The following is a 17,230-nucleotide window of genomic DNA, read 5'->3' on the forward strand; positions in this document are numbered from 1 at the left end:
ACGGGGTCCCTACAGTATGTTGTTGGCTGTTGGTGCTAAGCGTTAGCCTGTGATACGCGCGGCCACGTAGCATGCACGGCGGGTCCGCGGACCCCCAAGTGGTCCGCGAAGCATTCGCTGGGGGTCCGCGACTCCGGATCCACGGACCCCCCTTGGGGCATGGTCTAGCTTACATAACTTCAGAAACTTCAACTTGAGAACAGGTTGGCACTAAGTTCTAAAAAGGAGGCTCTGAAAGCACTGCCTTTCTACAGAAAATGTATTTCAAAATTGCTAAGACATTGCTTTTCTTTACAGGTCTTCATTGAATACACAGCATGTTTCTGCTGACTATAATACACCTGACCTGTGTTTCATGAGTTCATCTCATCAAAAATCCATCTGTTTGTTGTGACTCTCCAGGCCTGTGGCGTTGACTTTGAAGTGAAGGCATTCTGTGCGGAAAACACGGAGGAAAAAATCCACAAAAGGTTGGTAATAAATCAATGAATTCTGATTGAAAGTGAACCAAGCCATAGTTGGTGATAAATCAAGGAATTTTGATTGAATGTGAACCAGGCTTGGGTCTGTCTGTCCAAGTATCCTAAGGATTGCAAGGAATGTCACTCCAAGCCCTGGTGCTGAATGGGAAGTTTCTGCCTTCAAAAATGAGCTGTTCAAAAATTTAATAAGGTCAGACTACAGAAGTTCATCAGTTCATCATTCGCGTTCGGGTGGCACAGTGGTAAAGTCCCTGCCCACCACCATGAGGTTGTGGGTTCGAATCCACCGTGGTGCATCCGACTTTGTCAAGCATCTATGCGAACACAATTGGCCCGTGTTCGGGGGAGGGAAGCCGGGTGGGGTGGTACTGGTCACTGCACGTACTCCTACGGGCTGGGGCGGCACCTGTCAGCGGGGAGTGTTGCACGGGAGGAGTAGGACGAAGGCTCTACGTCCTCCCGGTGGGGGCTCCTCACTGGTAGGTGAGTCAGTAGGATACAACAGAAGTGACAACACAGAAATGTGTGTGGGGAGGAAGGAATTGGCATTACGATGAAATTGGGGAGAAAAAGGGGGTAAAAAGTTATTGGCTACTAACATTTTTTAGAAAAGAAAAAAAGTTCATCAGTCGATTTTAAGGCTAAATTTAGAACCTGGCAAAGGGCCAGTAGAGCAATGAAGGACATCACTGCTCTTGTCTTCATGTTTTTCATTTACGTATGTATTCAATTTGTTCATTTTTGTCATATGTGTTGCATATGGGGCTGCTGTGTCGCGAGACAGATTTCAGTGAAAACTGACAATAAAGTAATATCATAACATTTATTCATAACGTGTATTTATTATACGAAGTGGTACAATGTATGCCGCAATTATAGCCTTATTCATAGCATATTGATGGACACTCAGATCTGCAGTCTGCTTTGTTCCTGTAAAACCCACTTCAGAGGAAAGGCTCATCCGCTCATCCAGCGGATGCAGTAAAATCTGTGTTTTGACGGGTCTATTCAAGACCTTTACTTCATGCGTTATACAGCCTCGCTATATAGATAAAATATTTGTTATAGACAGGTAATGGCCTGATTATAGACCCATTATGAATGGGTTATGAGTGTCTACTTAATGTAAAGCTGTTAATGTAAATGTGGTGATCCACAACACTGACAAGCTGCCTCCAGAGAGGGGTCTGCACTCTACTGAGTGCATTTTCTAGTCCAGCGTTTCTCAAAGTGGGGTCCAGGGACCCCAGGGGTTTCTTGAGGAGGATCCAGGGGGTCCCCAACAAAATGAGGAATAGTTTCCTATCAAATATTTCAGCTATTGGAAAATAGACAATCCTACAAGCTGCTTGTACATTTGTGAGCTTTTGTTGTGAGCTTTTTGATGTGACGTGTTGAAATGCTGGCAAATGTTCTCTTATGAACATTTGCACAAAATCTTTTCAAATGGGCGTCCGCTGCCAAATACAGTATTATATCAATTTGGGGGTTGACATAAAATGTCTGAGAACAACTGGTCTAGTTAATGTAATGATTATCATTACTACTGTATTAGTGGTAGTATTAAACTGTGTGCGTGCGTGCGTGCGTACGTGCGTGTGTGCATGTGCGTGCGTGCGTGTGTGTGCGTGCTTGTGTGCGTGTGTGTGTAGGAATTCAGTGCGGTTGATCATCAGGAAGGTCCAGTATGCTCCAGAGAGACCAGGACCCCAGCCCACAGCTGAGACCACCCGGCAGTTCCTCATGTCAGACAAACCCCTGCACCTGGAGGCCTCCTTAGACAAGGAGGTACCACTAGCACACCTCCATAATGTGTAATATGTAAAGTGTGTTATATGTATAAGCGGACTAAAGTGTGCTATATTATAGCGCACTGTATAGTCTGCTCATACACATAGCATACTTTAGTCTGCTCATACATACTGTATAGCACACTTTAGATAGGTTATAATAACTATAGTGCACATTAGTCTGGTTATACATAAAGTACACTTTATGGTGGTTATATGGTTATAATTATAGTACATGTTAAGGTTCTTGTACACCGGTTGCTTGATGAATGAATGATCCAAAAATGTGGCAGCAAATATTTAGCATTTTGAATTGTATTATATTCATAGTTTTTCATTCATAGTGAAAAATGTACCTTGTTTTCACAAGAAAATAAATTACTTTTATTGCAGCATAATATTCACAACCTGTGTGCATGTACGCATGACACAAACAACAGTGTGAATGCTAATTAATTGCACAAAACTTACAGTGTGTGTAAGGACTGTTAGTCTAGTTATAAGTTATAACAATAAGACACTTTAGCCTTATAGCTTTGTCTGTATCACACCTTGCCTAGTAATAGCTGTTCTCTTTCAGATCTATTACCACGGCGAGCCAATCAGTGTAAACGTCCACGTCACCAACAACACCAACAAGACAGTCAAGAAAATGAAGATTTCAGGTACCGTACGTTGGTTCTGTGTAAGAGGTCATGAACGGTTGATATTGAGAAATAAACCAGGGACCCCTCCTCTCAATATCGACCATCTCACTGTTCAATATCCTGCTTATTACACAGCTACTTAATACATTTAGAAAATTATTTAATTTAAAAAGGATTTAATTGCTTACTAAAGAACATAGTCTATTAGATTATGCCAGTGAGGTCCGTCCAATGCAACACGGACGGCTCACAAAACTCTGATCAAATATGAATCGAGATTATTTTACTGCATTGCCGATTTCTCGCCTTAAAGGGGAATTTTGGACCATGGTTTTCTTACCTTTTCTACGATGTTATGAAAAAAAATCCCCTTTAAATGTTTTCAAAAACATTCTTTAATGTACAGTTTAGCTGTAAAATTACATAATTTGTTTAGTTACATGCCTGCTATGTTGGATACACCATGTTCACCAATAAATAAGAACTTAAAGTAAAAGTATACGGGTCAATTGATTGATTGATCATTAAAATAAACAGACAGCCCACCCATCTGATCACGTAACACGGCTGTTAAGTGGTCAGATCTATGAGTGACACTAGAGTCTAAATGAGCGATGTGTGTGTGAGTTATATAGTAAATCACTGTAACAATGTGCTCTATGTTGTGTGTTTACAGTTCGTCAGTATGCAGACATCTGTCTGTTCAACACGGCCCAGTATAAATGCCCCGTTGCCACAGAGGAATCAGAGTACGTCTGTTTGTTTGCCTAACTGTCTGTCTGTCTGTCTGTCTGTCTGTCTGTCTGTCTGTCTGTCTGTCTGTCTGTCTGTCTGTCTGTCTGTCTGTCTGTCTGTCTGTCTGTCTGTCTGTCTGTCTGTCTGTCTGTCTGTCTGTCTGTCTGTCTGTCTGTCTGTCTTTCTGTCTTTCCGCCTCTATATCTATCTATCAACAGTATCTTATATGTCTGCCTTTATACAGTATCTATCTGTCTTTCTATCTACATATGTACGTATTTGTGTATGTATCAAATGTACATGCGTACGTGTGTGTGTGATGCTTGTGTCCTCAGTGACCTGGTGGCTCCCAGTGCAACGTTCTGTAAAGTGTTTACGCTGACACCGTTCCTGGCCAGCAACAGAGAGAAACGAGGCCTGGCGCTGGACGGAAAACTCAAACATGAAGACACTAACCTGGCTTCCAGTACCCTGTGAGACCTGCTGTTTATTAACCAGCACACACGCACGCACGCACGCACGCACGCACGCACGCACGCACACACACACACACACACACACACACACACACACACACACAACTCTGAATGATGACATGATAGACATTAGTGCAACATTGTATATATGACTGAGGGAGTTTTGTGTGTGTGTGTGTGTGTGTGTGTGTGTGTGTGTGTGTGTGTGTGTGTGTGTGTGTGTGTGTGTGTGTGTGTGTGTGTGTGTGTGTGTGTGTGTGTGTGTGTGTGTGTGTGTGTGTGTGTGTGTGTGTGTGTGTGCAGATTGAAGGAAGTTGCTAACAAGGAGATGCTGGGTATTATCGTCTCATATAAAGTTAAAGTGAAGCTGGTGGTATCAAGAGGAGGGTACGTACACTAGTTAAATACTGAATAACTTCTTCAATCAAACAAAAGTTATTTTGATATAATATTTGACTGGTATAGTTTTACAGGGACAATGCTGAATTTAGAAATTGGTTGCCAATTATAAGTTAATTGAATGATATTAATTATACACCGTAAAGTCCTGAGTGTTAATTAAACTCTAAAGAACGTGCATTTATTCACTCTCAGAGTTAAAAACACACTGAGCATTTTACATAGTAGCTTCTTGTTGGATCGGCTGAGTGGACTTGAAGATGTCTAACAGTGTTTTTAATGATTTCAGGATCTTGGGAGATCTGGCAGCAAGGTAAGAAGCAGAAGAAGCCTAGAAGGTCCTGGGTTCGATTCCCACCGGGGGCGCTGTGGGCGCTGGGGGCGTGTTTTCTCCTCCGCGTCATCAGCGCCCATACCCTAGGTGGGGTTGGCGAAAGGGCCTTTCTGTGTGGAGTTTGCATGTTCTCCCTGTGTCTCCTAGGGTAGTTAATACCCTCACAAAAACATGTAGTAATCCTGGTCACTATACTGCCTCCCCCTGGTCAGCCAGGGCGCCTGATGGAGGGGAAGGGAACTGGTTGGAATAACGTGTTCCTTCCACGCGCTACGTCCAACCAGGGAAACTCTCCCCTGTCAGGTGACAAGAAGGTCAGTTGGCTCTCATGCATTGAAGGAGGCATGAGCTCGGCCCTGGCCTCCCTAGGCTGGTGGGGGGAGTGTAGTGCCCAGGATCACTTAGCAAATTGGCACCGGGTGAAAAAAAGGGTTACAAAGATCGAGGGATAAAAATGATAAAAAAAAAGAAGCAGAAGAAGCAATTATTTGGGGGCCCACTTGCAATACCCTCACGGCCCACTAGTGGTCCCCGGCCCACAGGTTGAGAATCACTCGTATAATAGACATGCTGTAACACTATGTGTGATGGTTTATATGCAAATGTTTATTGCAGCAGAGATTTGTTCAAATGTTAATGTAAAGTGCTTAATACATTTAATTAATTATTATTATTATTATCATTATAATAATTATTATGTTTATTCAGTGTATGTATAGTATAATAGACATTATTATTAGTATTGTACATAACACTATGCATACAGTACTGTATATGCATATTATAATAGACATATTGTACATAACACTATGATTTCAGTGATGTGTCGGTGGAGCTGCCTTTCACTTTGATGCACCCCAAACCTTCAGAGGACTCTCTCTACAGAGATGGTTTATATATCCCAATTTTTATCTCATCTAAAACATCTATGAAAATACAGTTTATTTTAGAAATATGGGAGAACATTTAGTTTTGATTGGCCAAAATATCATTATTCTATTATTTCTGTTATCATTAAATGTACTATTATGTAATATGATGTTTATCTGCAGCTCCAGATGAAGATCCTCTTGACGCAAACCTCATAGAGTTTGACACAAAGTAAGTAACCAACTCTATCTCAGTGCTGGCTGTGGGCTGCTTCTAGGACTGGGCGATATAACTTCGAATCAATGTCAGGATGTTTTAAAACCTTTGCCTCGACTACAATTAATGAAAGACAAATTTAGAAAATAAAAAAAAATGCTGAAAAATAGCCAATATCGGCTATTTTCACTGTTCACTGCCACCCATGTACAACAAAGTATAATACAGGTTAAGTAGTTAAGCAGAATAATCGATTTATTCGATAACAAAAAATAAATACATGCTTCTCGATTAATCAATTACCCTACATGAGCAAGATTAAGTTGGTTATTGGTTTCGATATATTATGAATTAATTGCCCAGCCCTAGCTGGTTCTCTCTCTTTGTCTGTCTACCTGCCTGCCTTTTGTCCTTGTCAATAATACATGTCAGACTTCCTGTTGTTTGTCTTCCTGTTAGAAACAGCTGTTTAATAATTCATGCACAGTGATGCGAGAAATCAGTTGTGCAGTGCTTTATAACTGCATCAATAACACAGCCAGCTTCCTCTCTCTCTCTCTCTCTCTCTCTCTCTCTCTCTCTCTCTCTCTAGTACAGTAGGCACTATCACTCAATCCTATTGATTACGGTTTTTTTAATATAGTAAAATATTAATATCTGGCTTGATTTTAACTGTTTGAGGAGGCTTGTTTTCTCAAAATGTGAGTAATTCCTCCACCACTGGTCGGAAGGAGTATGTATTGCGCTTTAAATAAAAATGTACATAGCTATCAACATAATGTTGATTGGCTCGATGGCAAGCTCCGGGACCTGGGCCTGAATATTTCACTGTGCGACTGGATCCTGGACTTCCTGACAGACCGCCCCCAGACGGTGAGAGTGGCTAGTTGTACTTCCTCCACACTGAGTCTCAGCATAGGGATACCACGGGGCTGTGTCCTCAGCCCCCTCCTGTACTCCCTGTCAGTGGTGTAAAGTAACTAAGTACATTTACTTAAGTACTGTACTTAAGTAAAATGTTGAGGTATTTTTGGGCGGTGAAACCGCCCCTATAAGTGAGGTTTGGATATTTGGCCAAAAATGTACCCCGCCTAACCCTGCACCGTGATTGGCCAATCACAGTCTATTCAGGACTGTGATTGGTCAGTGTCACATGACACATGTGCATAGCCCTATATAAGAAACCATAACTTTAAAAAAACCCATAAATTTGTTTTTTTTAAGTTATGGTTTCTTCCATCATAAAGAGTGTTTCAATAAATGTATTTATTTTTTGTACATGATTGGTTGACTCCATTCAGTATTGTGATTAGCTAGCAAGACACCGCCCACTTCACACAGGGTGTGATTTTTTACTTTACTGGAGTATTTCCAATTGTCAGTACTTTTACTTCTACTCCACTACATCTCAGTGGCAAATGTTGTACTTTTACTCCACTACAATTATTTGAAAACTTTAGTTACTAGTTACTTTGCACAACGCGTCGCATCGCGACGCGTTGTGAGCTTGTAGATCGGCTATTTTCAAACATTATAGTACTTTTACTTTTGGTACTTTAAGTACATTTTGATACCAATACTTTTTTACTTTTGCTCAAGTAAATTTTGAATTCCGGACTTTGACTCGTAACGGAGTACTTCTACATTGCAGTATTAATACTTTTACTTAAGTAAAACATTTGAGTACTTTTTCCACCACTGCCTCCCTGTACACCCACGACTGCGTGGCGACACGGTCATCAAACCGTGTCGTGAAGTTTGCTGACGACACAGCAGTGGTGGGTTTGATCTCTGGCCGGCGACGAGTTGGCCTCCAGGGATAGGAGGCGGCCACCGTGGAGCCGTGGTTTATGGACAATCACCTCTCTCTGAATGTCAGAAAAAAACCAAGGAGATTGTTGTGGACCACAGGAAAAAGAAGGACGACCTCCAACCAGCAGTGGTGGAAAAAGTACTCAAATGTTTTACTTAAGTAAAAGTATTAATACTGCAATGTAGAAGTACTCCGTTACAAGTCAAAGTCCGGAATTCAAAATTTACTTGAGTAAAAGTAAAAAAAAGTATTGGTATCAAAATGTACTTAAAGTACCAAAAGTAAAAGTACTATAATGTTTGAAAATAGCCGATCTACAAGCTCACAACGCGTCGCGATGCGACGCGTTGTGAGCTTGTAGATCTGCTATTTTCAAATAGCCTAGGTATAAAATAGGGCTAAAGGGGTTAATGTATGTTTTATAATGTAATAGTGTATATCTGCAAAGTAACTAGTAACTAAAGTTTTCAAACAATTGTAGTGGAGTAAAAGTACAACATTTGCCTCTGAGATGTAGTGGAGTAGAAGTAAAAGTACTGACAATTGGAAATACTCCAGTAAAGTAAAAAATACCTCAACATTTTACTTAAGTACAGTACTTAAGTAAATGTACTTAGTTACTTTACACCACTGCCAACCAGTTACCATCAATGGCTCAGCGGTGCCAAATTCCTGGGGGTAAAACATCGAGAAGGACCTGACTTGGGACTGCCATGTCACTGCAGTCGTAAAACAAGGCCCAACAGCTCCTGTACGTGTTGCTGTACGTGTCATAGCAGACAAACCAAGGAGATTGTTGTGGACTACAGGAAGAAGAAAGATGAGCTCCAACCAGTTACAGTACCATCAATGGATCAGCGGTTGAGTGGGTGGACACCTTCAAATACCTGGGGGTGAACATCGAGAAGGACCTGATTTGGGACTGCCATGTCACTGCAGCAATTTGGCCTGAGACCCAACACCATCAGGGACTTCTACAGAGGCACGATAGAGAGTTTCCTGACAAGCAGCTTCACGTCCTGGTACGGCAGCTGTACGGACAGAGACCGCAAGGCGCTCAATTTATTTTCGTTTTAATCCCTGAGGATCAATAAAGACCCCACTCACCCCCATAAAATACTTTCCCCCCCCTGAAAAGGGTGAGGTGATACAAGATCCTCTCAGCACGCACTAGCAAGCTGAGGAACAGTTTTTTTCCCCACAGGCTATCAGGCTGTTAAATGACAGTGAAAAGTGAATGTGCAATAACTCTTTGTACTAAGCACAATGCACTTTCTTTGACTGATATTCTTGCCCTGTGTTTATTGTTTATTGAGTGTTTTTTGGTTGTTTTATTATGTTTTTAACATCTATGTACCTGAGAAACAGTGCATCAATCAACAAGTGACAATAAAGTGAATCTGAATGTTGGCAGGAATTACTTTAATGTCAGGTTGACGTTGAAACAGTAAATTTGTTGATTTGTTAAAATTACATTATTCGATTGATCCAAAAAAAAGGAATGATTGCTAAAAAAACAGATCGTTGCAGCCCTAATGTTGACACGATGAACTTTAAAGATGAGTTTGACCACAGCATTGAAATGCTCTCTCTCTCTCTCTCTCTCTCTTCAGTGACGATGACATTGTTTTTGAGGACTTCGCACGACAGCGGCTGAATGACGCAAAGGACGAGGAGGACGAGGAGGAGCCAGAGTCGCCCATGCTCAACACCAGATAGACGACAGACGCACGTGCACGCACACACACACACACGCACACGCGCACACGCACACGCGCACACACACACACACACACACACACACACACACACACACACACACACACACACACACACACACACACACACACACACACACACGCACAGACACAGACACAGACACAGACGCACAGACAGACAGACAGACAGACAGACGGACAAACGGACAGAAGGACAGAAGGACGGACGGGCAGACGGACAGAGAGCCTCTTGTGCTGCTGTGTTGTTGAGGAATCTGGACTTCCAGTGATGCCGTGTTCATGTTCTCATGATGGGGAGACGTTGTTCGGCTTGTGTTTCCAAGCTCGAACGACGGTAGCGAGGTTCAAAGTGTTAAAGAAGCTGTGGTCCCGCTGCTGGTAGAGCTTGGAGAGAGCATGCTTCAATCCACCCTTTTATTTTAGCTGCTTTTACGCACATGAACCCTAGTGTCCCTATTCTGGGCATGTTATAATAGGCAAAGATCTACAAGCAGATCTACAAGCTCACAGTGAGCTTATGGATTTAGTGATAGATTTAGTGTAATGAGGAGGGAAATAAAGCAGGTATAGCCACCTGGGGGACTCCGGTCAATAATGTATATGGTTTAAGTGGTTAATCGTATCACGATCTGACTTGTGTGGATCGCAACAGGACCAACGTGGCAGGCAACCAATCAGGATTTGGTTCAAGCGGGAGTCACATGACCTATTCCGTGAGTCCCATTGGAGGAGAGAATGTGATGTGAAGACCGTAGCAACAGAACATCTTGCTTAACCGTTTATATCAATGGGTGGCATTGTCTGCATGGGATTCATTTCTATGTTTTGTGAGTACAACAACACCGCCTTATTTTTTCAACACGTCGTTTATTGGACATTATTTATTTAGTGGACTGGATGTTTTACAGAAACACCCCTAGCTGACAGTGTTGAGCTAGGGAATTTTAGCTAAATCAATTAGCCTGCCATGTAAAGAGAGACACAACCTTACCATGTGTTAGACCGTTGTCAGACAATGACGTTGCCTGTACTAGTGTAGGGCATTAGAACATGATGTAAGCCAGTGGTTCCCAAACTGGGGGTCGGGACTCCCAGGGTGGTCTCAAAATTATTTTGGGGGGGTCCCCAGATGATTCGCTTAATGTGCATTAATGTGCAACATTGTTTTCTCACTCAACAGTAAACAACAACATACAGTATAAGTGTATACAGGGTATCTGCACTTTTCTACAGTTACAATTTAAGGACATTTAAGACCTTTGTAATACTAATTCGCCAAATTGACAAATATTATGTAAGAAATAGGCAAACATTGTGAAAATAGCCGAGCTACAGATCGCAGTGCGAGCCGTCGTGAGCTTGAATTTTGGCTATTTTCACAATATTTATCTATGGAACCGAGTCAAACTAAATGTAATGCCTACAATTCCAAGTGCTTGTCAGTGTGGGGGGTCCCCAGTTCAAATATGATTATTTGGGGGGGGTCGCGGCCTGAAAGGTTTGGGAACCCTTGATGTAAGCCAGTAGTTTTAACACCATGTTGGTCCTTCTCTGTATGTGAGAGTATGAATCATGATTATCAATGTCTGATTTATCACCTTTTACAGCTGTCTGAAGAAGAAAAATGAAAAACATATTGTATTTATTATTATTGATTATAGATATTATTGGTATACTGTTTTATCCGAAAGAAAGCTGTATATTCAATTGCATCTTTAATAAAAAGGATATTTGTGGAAACCAGTGTGATGCTGATGCTATAACTAGGCTTGCGATGAATCCTGATTAACAGTATCTAGCAAGTGAACAGTGTCGCCAGATTTTGCAAGAGAAACACACACACACACACACACACACACACACACACACACACACACACACACACACACACACACACACACACACACACACACACACACACACACACACGCACACACACACACACACACACACACACACACACACACAGCTTTAAAAAAAAAAAGCCTTGACAAGGGTGAGGAATATTTTTTAAATATAAACACAAAGGTCTGGCACAAAATATTTTCAGATGGGGGTCCATGGATAAATACATATTAATTTGTGGGGGTCCTTGACATGAAAATGTTTGAGAACCACTGGTGTAAACAACATTAGGAAGCAAGCCTAAATAAACAACTACACTTTAGAAACAAGCCCCCAAAAAATGCAACCCGCAACTACCAATATTTACAAGCCCAGAAAAACAAGCCCAAAGTCGCTTATAATGAGCGGACTTGGCAACACTGCTATGAGATGGAGGAGTGAATCATTGCATAAGTGCAGTGGTGGAAGAAGTACGTAGATTTATTTTGGTAAAAGTATCAATATTACAATATAAAAAGTAAATGGCTTATTCAAAATTAATTGTACTTCAGTAAAAGTACAACAGAATTCACATCAAAATGTACTTACAGTGCCAAAGTAAAAGTGCTCACATTTAGTTTTTCAAAATTGGTATAATTTGTGGCAGATCCGCAGGCTCACAACACGTTGCAATGTGACACGCTGTGAGCTTGTAGATCTGCTATTTTCGAATAGACGTATGAAATAAGGCTCAAGTGGTTAATGCATGTTTTGGATTAATAAAAATCTGCAAAGTACGCCACAAAAATAATGTCAATCTGCCAAAGCTGCAGTCAGCAGTGTGAAAAGCAGTGGTGGAAGAAGTACTCACATGTTTTACTTAAGTAAAAGTATCAATACCACAATGTACAAAAGTACTCATTACGCACAATATCCCATTTCACAAGTTTTCTAAACGTATTAAAATCTTTTGAAGATAGCCGATCTACAAGCTCACAACGTGTCGTGATGCGATGAGCTTGTAGATTGGCAATTTTCAAATAGCCGAAGTATATACAGTAGGTAGGGCGGAAGTGGTAAATGCATGATTTGTAATAATAATCTACATCTACAAAGTAACTAGTAGCTAAACTTTTCAAATAATTGTAGTGGAGTAAAAGTACAATATTTGCCTCTGAGATGTAGTGCAGTAGAAGTATAAAGTATTGAGAGTAGGAAATACTCCTGTAAAGTAAAAATACCTCAAAAGTGTAGCCTACCTATAAGTCCAGTACTTGAGTACTGTACTTAGCTACTTTCCACCACTGGTGAAAAGCTGGACAGGTGAGACCTACACCTACAGTCCTGCACGGGTTGCAGTCTTTTCAGAGACTCAACCACAAGCCTGGACTCTCAGAGTTACACACCTGGAATGGTCCATTTCGTTTTTAACTATCGACGATTTAGCTGGAGACCCCCTGGAATTGATTGCTCGATTGAATACTTTATTAACGGTTTGCAAAAAGTACAGAGGTGCAGTTATACAAGAATGCTAAAAGGATAACACAAAAAGCCTTGTTTCCATTGTGGTACGATGTATTCGATTCATCAAGACATATAAAGACATACAATAGGCTACTATACAAGAAATCATCAATACTAGGAACCCCCTCGAGGACCCCTGGGTGTCCCCAAAACCCACTTTGAGAACCAGCGCACTAGACAAGAACTCAGATATATCAATGTGCAGGGTTTTAATCTGGCTGATCACAATTGTAACTGCACCTATTTAGTGTGGGCAATCACAGTATATTATTATTAGTGTGCTTGCCCGTAGGAAACCACAATAAGGCAAACCAAAACACTGGAAAACTTCTACATTCAATGGTTTATAATGTCTGCGTATAAAACGTGGACGAGGCCCACCAGAAGCATCTACCATGCCTCTACTCGGGAACGCTGCAAGTCGCGATGCAACAATTGCAGGCCCCATGCACCCGGTTATCTCTGCCGTCCGGCAGCAACCAGCTAACTCCAAAATGTTCATTTTTCTGGAAATGACAAAAACAAAACAAAAAGTGGAGTTAGGAGGTTTTGTTCATCATCAATAAGTACAGCTAAATGGACCTCCAAGCTCACAATGAGGTTGGAAGTCAAAAGGGAGTGGAGCCTGGAGTCAGCAAAGCCAGCTAACTCCACCTCCCTTTTAGTCTACTTGCCAGCCCATAGAGCCCCATTGTGAACCCGGTACACCAAGGTTTTATATTAGAAATGTTGAGTATGGGTCCCCAGCATGTGGAAACTGCCGGATGCTAACTTGCATATGTTGAGCAATTTTCAGAATTAGCGTAATTAGCTTTTATTAGCATAATCACATACTGTATATGGACAATATGTCAGCAATAGTCCCGGGCCTTAGGGCTAATCAGTCTTAAATGCACCAAATTTGGCCCAGATGTAGCCCAGGGCATGCTCTAATGATTTAGCTAGGGCGCCCGAGCGGGTGACCTGTGGGATCGCCATAGCGGCCAAATCCAAAATGGCCGCCATGTAAAACGGTTTTGGCTGTAACTTTTGAACCAGATGAGCTACAAACACAAGCTTGGTGTCTATTTCATGTTTTTGACCATTGCAAACACATTGGAATGCTTATCATTACGATTGGGTGTGTCTGGAACCCTAATTTGCATATTTCCAAGATGGCGGCTACAGTATGTGAAAATGTTAACTATTGACAGAAATGCTCCGATTTTCTGATTGCATCCATCTAGAGCACTCTAATTGACTTATTAACAATATCAACACTATCCCCAAAAAGGTATTCAACATTTTCACCCAGAACACTTTTAGGAACAACCTTAATAAGCAACCTTTGTATGTTACACATATAATGTATTTGAAAGATAGAACAATGGAGTGCAGCACATTCCTATTGATAGGAGTATTTGAAACAATCTTACAATTAATGCACAAAAACTCTGTACGTGCATATGTGGGCTGGGCGTATCAGTATAGTATAGGCATATATGGAGATCCGGTTGTCCAGAACCGCTGATCCAAACGATATGCCTCTCTCTGAAGACGGGGAGGGTGCCGCAACTGTGGCAATCTTCCTGCACTGTTCCGGTGCCTAAGAAAAGTCGCACCTTGTGACTACAGGCCAGTGGCTCTGACATCAAAGAGCATGAAGACCTTTGAGCGTCTGTTACTGAATCAACTGAGACCGATGGTGAGTGAATACCTCAACCCCCTTCAGTTTGCATACCAGGCGGACATTGGGTTTGATGATAGGGGCCTGTTGTACCTTTTGTGCCCATATTGTCTGACCATGCCAGGCTATTCCCTGTCAGGCATGCTCAAATATGGAGTCGAGGCCAGTATTTGAAGTCATGTTGATGGGTACATGGTATTGCACAGGTGAAGAGTGGTCCGCATGGTGTGAAACATTATTCTAGCTACTTATGTGAGCCTGTTAGTAGAGCAACTTTGTGGGTTTTGGGCAGAAGTCACACTTACAGTATTTGCTGTCATGTACAAACTGTGATTACAGGAAGGGGTGTCAGAGTGGATTTGGTTGGACACCAATAATTGAGAGCTGGCAATTCTGGTCTACTTTTCGCTTTATGATTGCCTCAAACATGATAAAGTAGCAAAAAAAATCGTAATAAAGAAGAAAAAAAAAACAAAAAAAACACAAAGGTCTCCACCTTTGCAGTCATTTTCCTCTGCCACTCCCAGTTCTTCTCATTCACAAACATCTGTTTCCTGAAGTCCTCTGCCCTAACTGTCCATTCCTTTGCCCAAAGCATCTGTTTGTTTCTACATTCCTTATGGGGATCAACTGGGTGTAGAAGTTTCTATTCGTAGAGATCTTCTTTGCAACCATGTCTGCCCTGGCGCAGGTTCATTGGCAGTAGAGTGCTCTATTCTCCTGTATGATGCTGCTTAGTTCTTGATGGGTATCACTGAGCACATTCATGTGCTCTACTTTCTTTCCCATCAGAATGAAGAGAGAGTTTTTAAGGAAGGCGATCTCTACGTGTTGTAGAGATCGCCTCCATTGCCTGGAGCTCTGTTCTCAAGTGTTTCTCTGTTCTCTCTCTGCTCTGTGTTCTCTGTTCTTTTTTCTGTTGCTGCTGGTAAAGTCATGGCTTCCAGTTCCCACCTGATGTCGTGTGGGAGTTCCGACTGCACTAGACCGTGCTGAATAACTGCTAGCTTGCATAATGTCTTCAGACTAGGACTTAAGTCTAAGATGTACAGGTCATCGGGTGTGTATCCTCCAAACAGGATGATACGTTCTCCCACCATGCAACAGCACATTCTAGAATTCATTGCACATGGGCCTTTCCCCCTGGGCTTAACCTTCTTCCAGGAGAAGCTCTCTGGATTGAATTTCCACAGATCATTGAAGGACCGGTCCCGAGGAAAGTTCTCACCACCAAATATGTACAGCTCTCCATTGTAGGCAAATACAGAATGACCCCTGCATGCTTCGGGAAGAAACTGTGCAGAAGGCGTGCTCAGCCAGCAGTTGGTCTCTGTGTCAAACACTCTGATGTTGTTGTAATTGGTCTCATCCTCGTCCCCTCGGCCCCCATATACAAACATCTTCATCCCAATGATGGTGGCAGAATGGCAATCTGAAACAAGCGTCGGAATACCATTGGTATCAATTAAAGACCAGACCATTGAGATGGTGTCAAGCTTGTAGATGTCATTAGTACGCCCAGTCAGCAGGTTGAATCCTCCAAAGATGTACATGACATTCCCCAAGGCACAGGCTGAGTGGCCGCACCTCGCCTCTGGAACAGTTTCAGAAATCCTAGGATTGAACCATCTGTGGGTTTCTACATCAAATGCATAAAGCACATTGCACTTATTCCCACTGATGGTAATAACTCCATTGCCGGTTTCCTCTGTCTCGATGTTAACTATCCCCCCCCAGATGTAGATGATATCTTCTATCAGCACAGCTGTGTGGCACACACGCGTGGAGGGAACCTCAAGGGGAACCTCTCCTCTTGTAGTTATCACTCGGGGCAACTTTGTCCAGCGCAAAGATACTGAGTTGAAGACGTGGACATCAATCTGACCCATGTTGAACATGTAGGTCTCCCCGATAGAGTACCCTCCAAAGGAGTACACCTTATGTCCCACTGCCACAGCAGCATGAAGGGTTTTATTTGGTCCTCCTTTCAGATATACCGCCCAACGCAACATTTCACACACCAGCAACGCAGTGGATCAAAATGGACTGTGGTCTTCCTCCCGTGTAAAATGGAGTCCTATTGCTCGCCTTACTACTTATTATGTTACATAGACACAAACGTCATTCGAAGCTGGGCCAATCCGCAAAGCTGATGATTTGGATTGGCCAATCAGGGAAGCCACTGCCTGTTGATCTCCCTAATATGGCAAACTGATCACCATAAAAACCCCATCCCAAGCAGGCTCTGGAAGACCCCCTTATAACAACTGGGAGCCGAACCAGCAACTTTCTGATTACCAGAAGGCCTCTCTACCTAAGAGGCCTTGTTTCCATTGTGGTCCATTGTACTCAATTCATCAGTCAATACAATACAATACAACACAATACAATACAATACAATACAATACAATACAATACAATACAATACAAACAATACAATACATACAATACATATTGGTAGAAAACTCAAGTAGCATCAACATCAACAGATGCTACTACCAAGGTGTTCAAGGAGTTAAACTATGCTCCCTTGTATTTTGAGGTAAACCATTCTTTTAGTTTAGTATTTGTTGGGTTAGGGAGTTGAGATCTTTAATGGGTTTTGGTAGTTCATTCCATAGTATGGTGGCAGCATAGTAGAATGCATTTCCCCCCATGTTTGAGACACATTTTTGGGGAATGTGGCACTCACTCTAGAGAAGTAGTTTGACAGGT

General features: G+C 42.0%; 2 protein-coding genes across 3 annotated transcripts in view; one reads left to right on the plus strand and one right to left on the minus strand.

Annotated features, from left to right (window-relative positions):
• Positions 1–11,016, plus strand: part of arrb1 (arrestin, beta 1) — a 39,961-nt gene extending 28,945 nt beyond the window's left edge. For both annotated transcript variants that reach the window (XM_080428335.1, XM_080428336.1), the window contains exons 7-16: positions 403–470; positions 2,135–2,270; positions 2,853–2,937; positions 3,596–3,668; positions 3,990–4,127; positions 4,434–4,517; positions 4,819–4,842; positions 5,683–5,753; positions 5,916–5,964; positions 9,376–11,016. In XM_080428335.1, the coding sequence (XP_080284461.1) occupies positions 403–470; positions 2,135–2,270; positions 2,853–2,937; positions 3,596–3,668; positions 3,990–4,127; positions 4,434–4,517; positions 4,819–4,842; positions 5,683–5,753; positions 5,916–5,964; positions 9,376–9,481 (834 nt within the window). In that variant the 3' untranslated portion in view covers positions 9,482–11,016. The remainder of the gene's footprint in view (positions 1–402; positions 471–2,134; positions 2,271–2,852; positions 2,938–3,595; positions 3,669–3,989; positions 4,128–4,433; positions 4,518–4,818; positions 4,843–5,682; positions 5,754–5,915; positions 5,965–9,375) is intronic.
• Positions 11,017–14,776: 3,760 nt separating this feature from the next.
• Positions 14,777–16,527, minus strand: LOC308085938 (kelch domain-containing protein 3-like; the record flags this gene model as incomplete). Its single annotated transcript, XM_080429253.1, has 3 exons — positions 14,777–14,842; positions 15,859–15,947; positions 16,032–16,527. The coding sequence occupies 3 exons, from the start codon at positions 16,525–16,527 to the stop codon at positions 14,777–14,779; spliced, it is 651 nt and encodes a 216-aa protein (XP_080285379.1).
• Between the last annotated feature and the right edge of the window lie 703 nt (positions 16,528–17,230).

Source organism: Gymnoscopelus braueri, assembly GCF_963280865.1.
Source record: "Gymnoscopelus braueri genome assembly, chromosome: 5".
NCBI lineage: Eukaryota > Metazoa > Chordata > Actinopteri > Myctophiformes > Myctophidae > Gymnoscopelus > Gymnoscopelus braueri.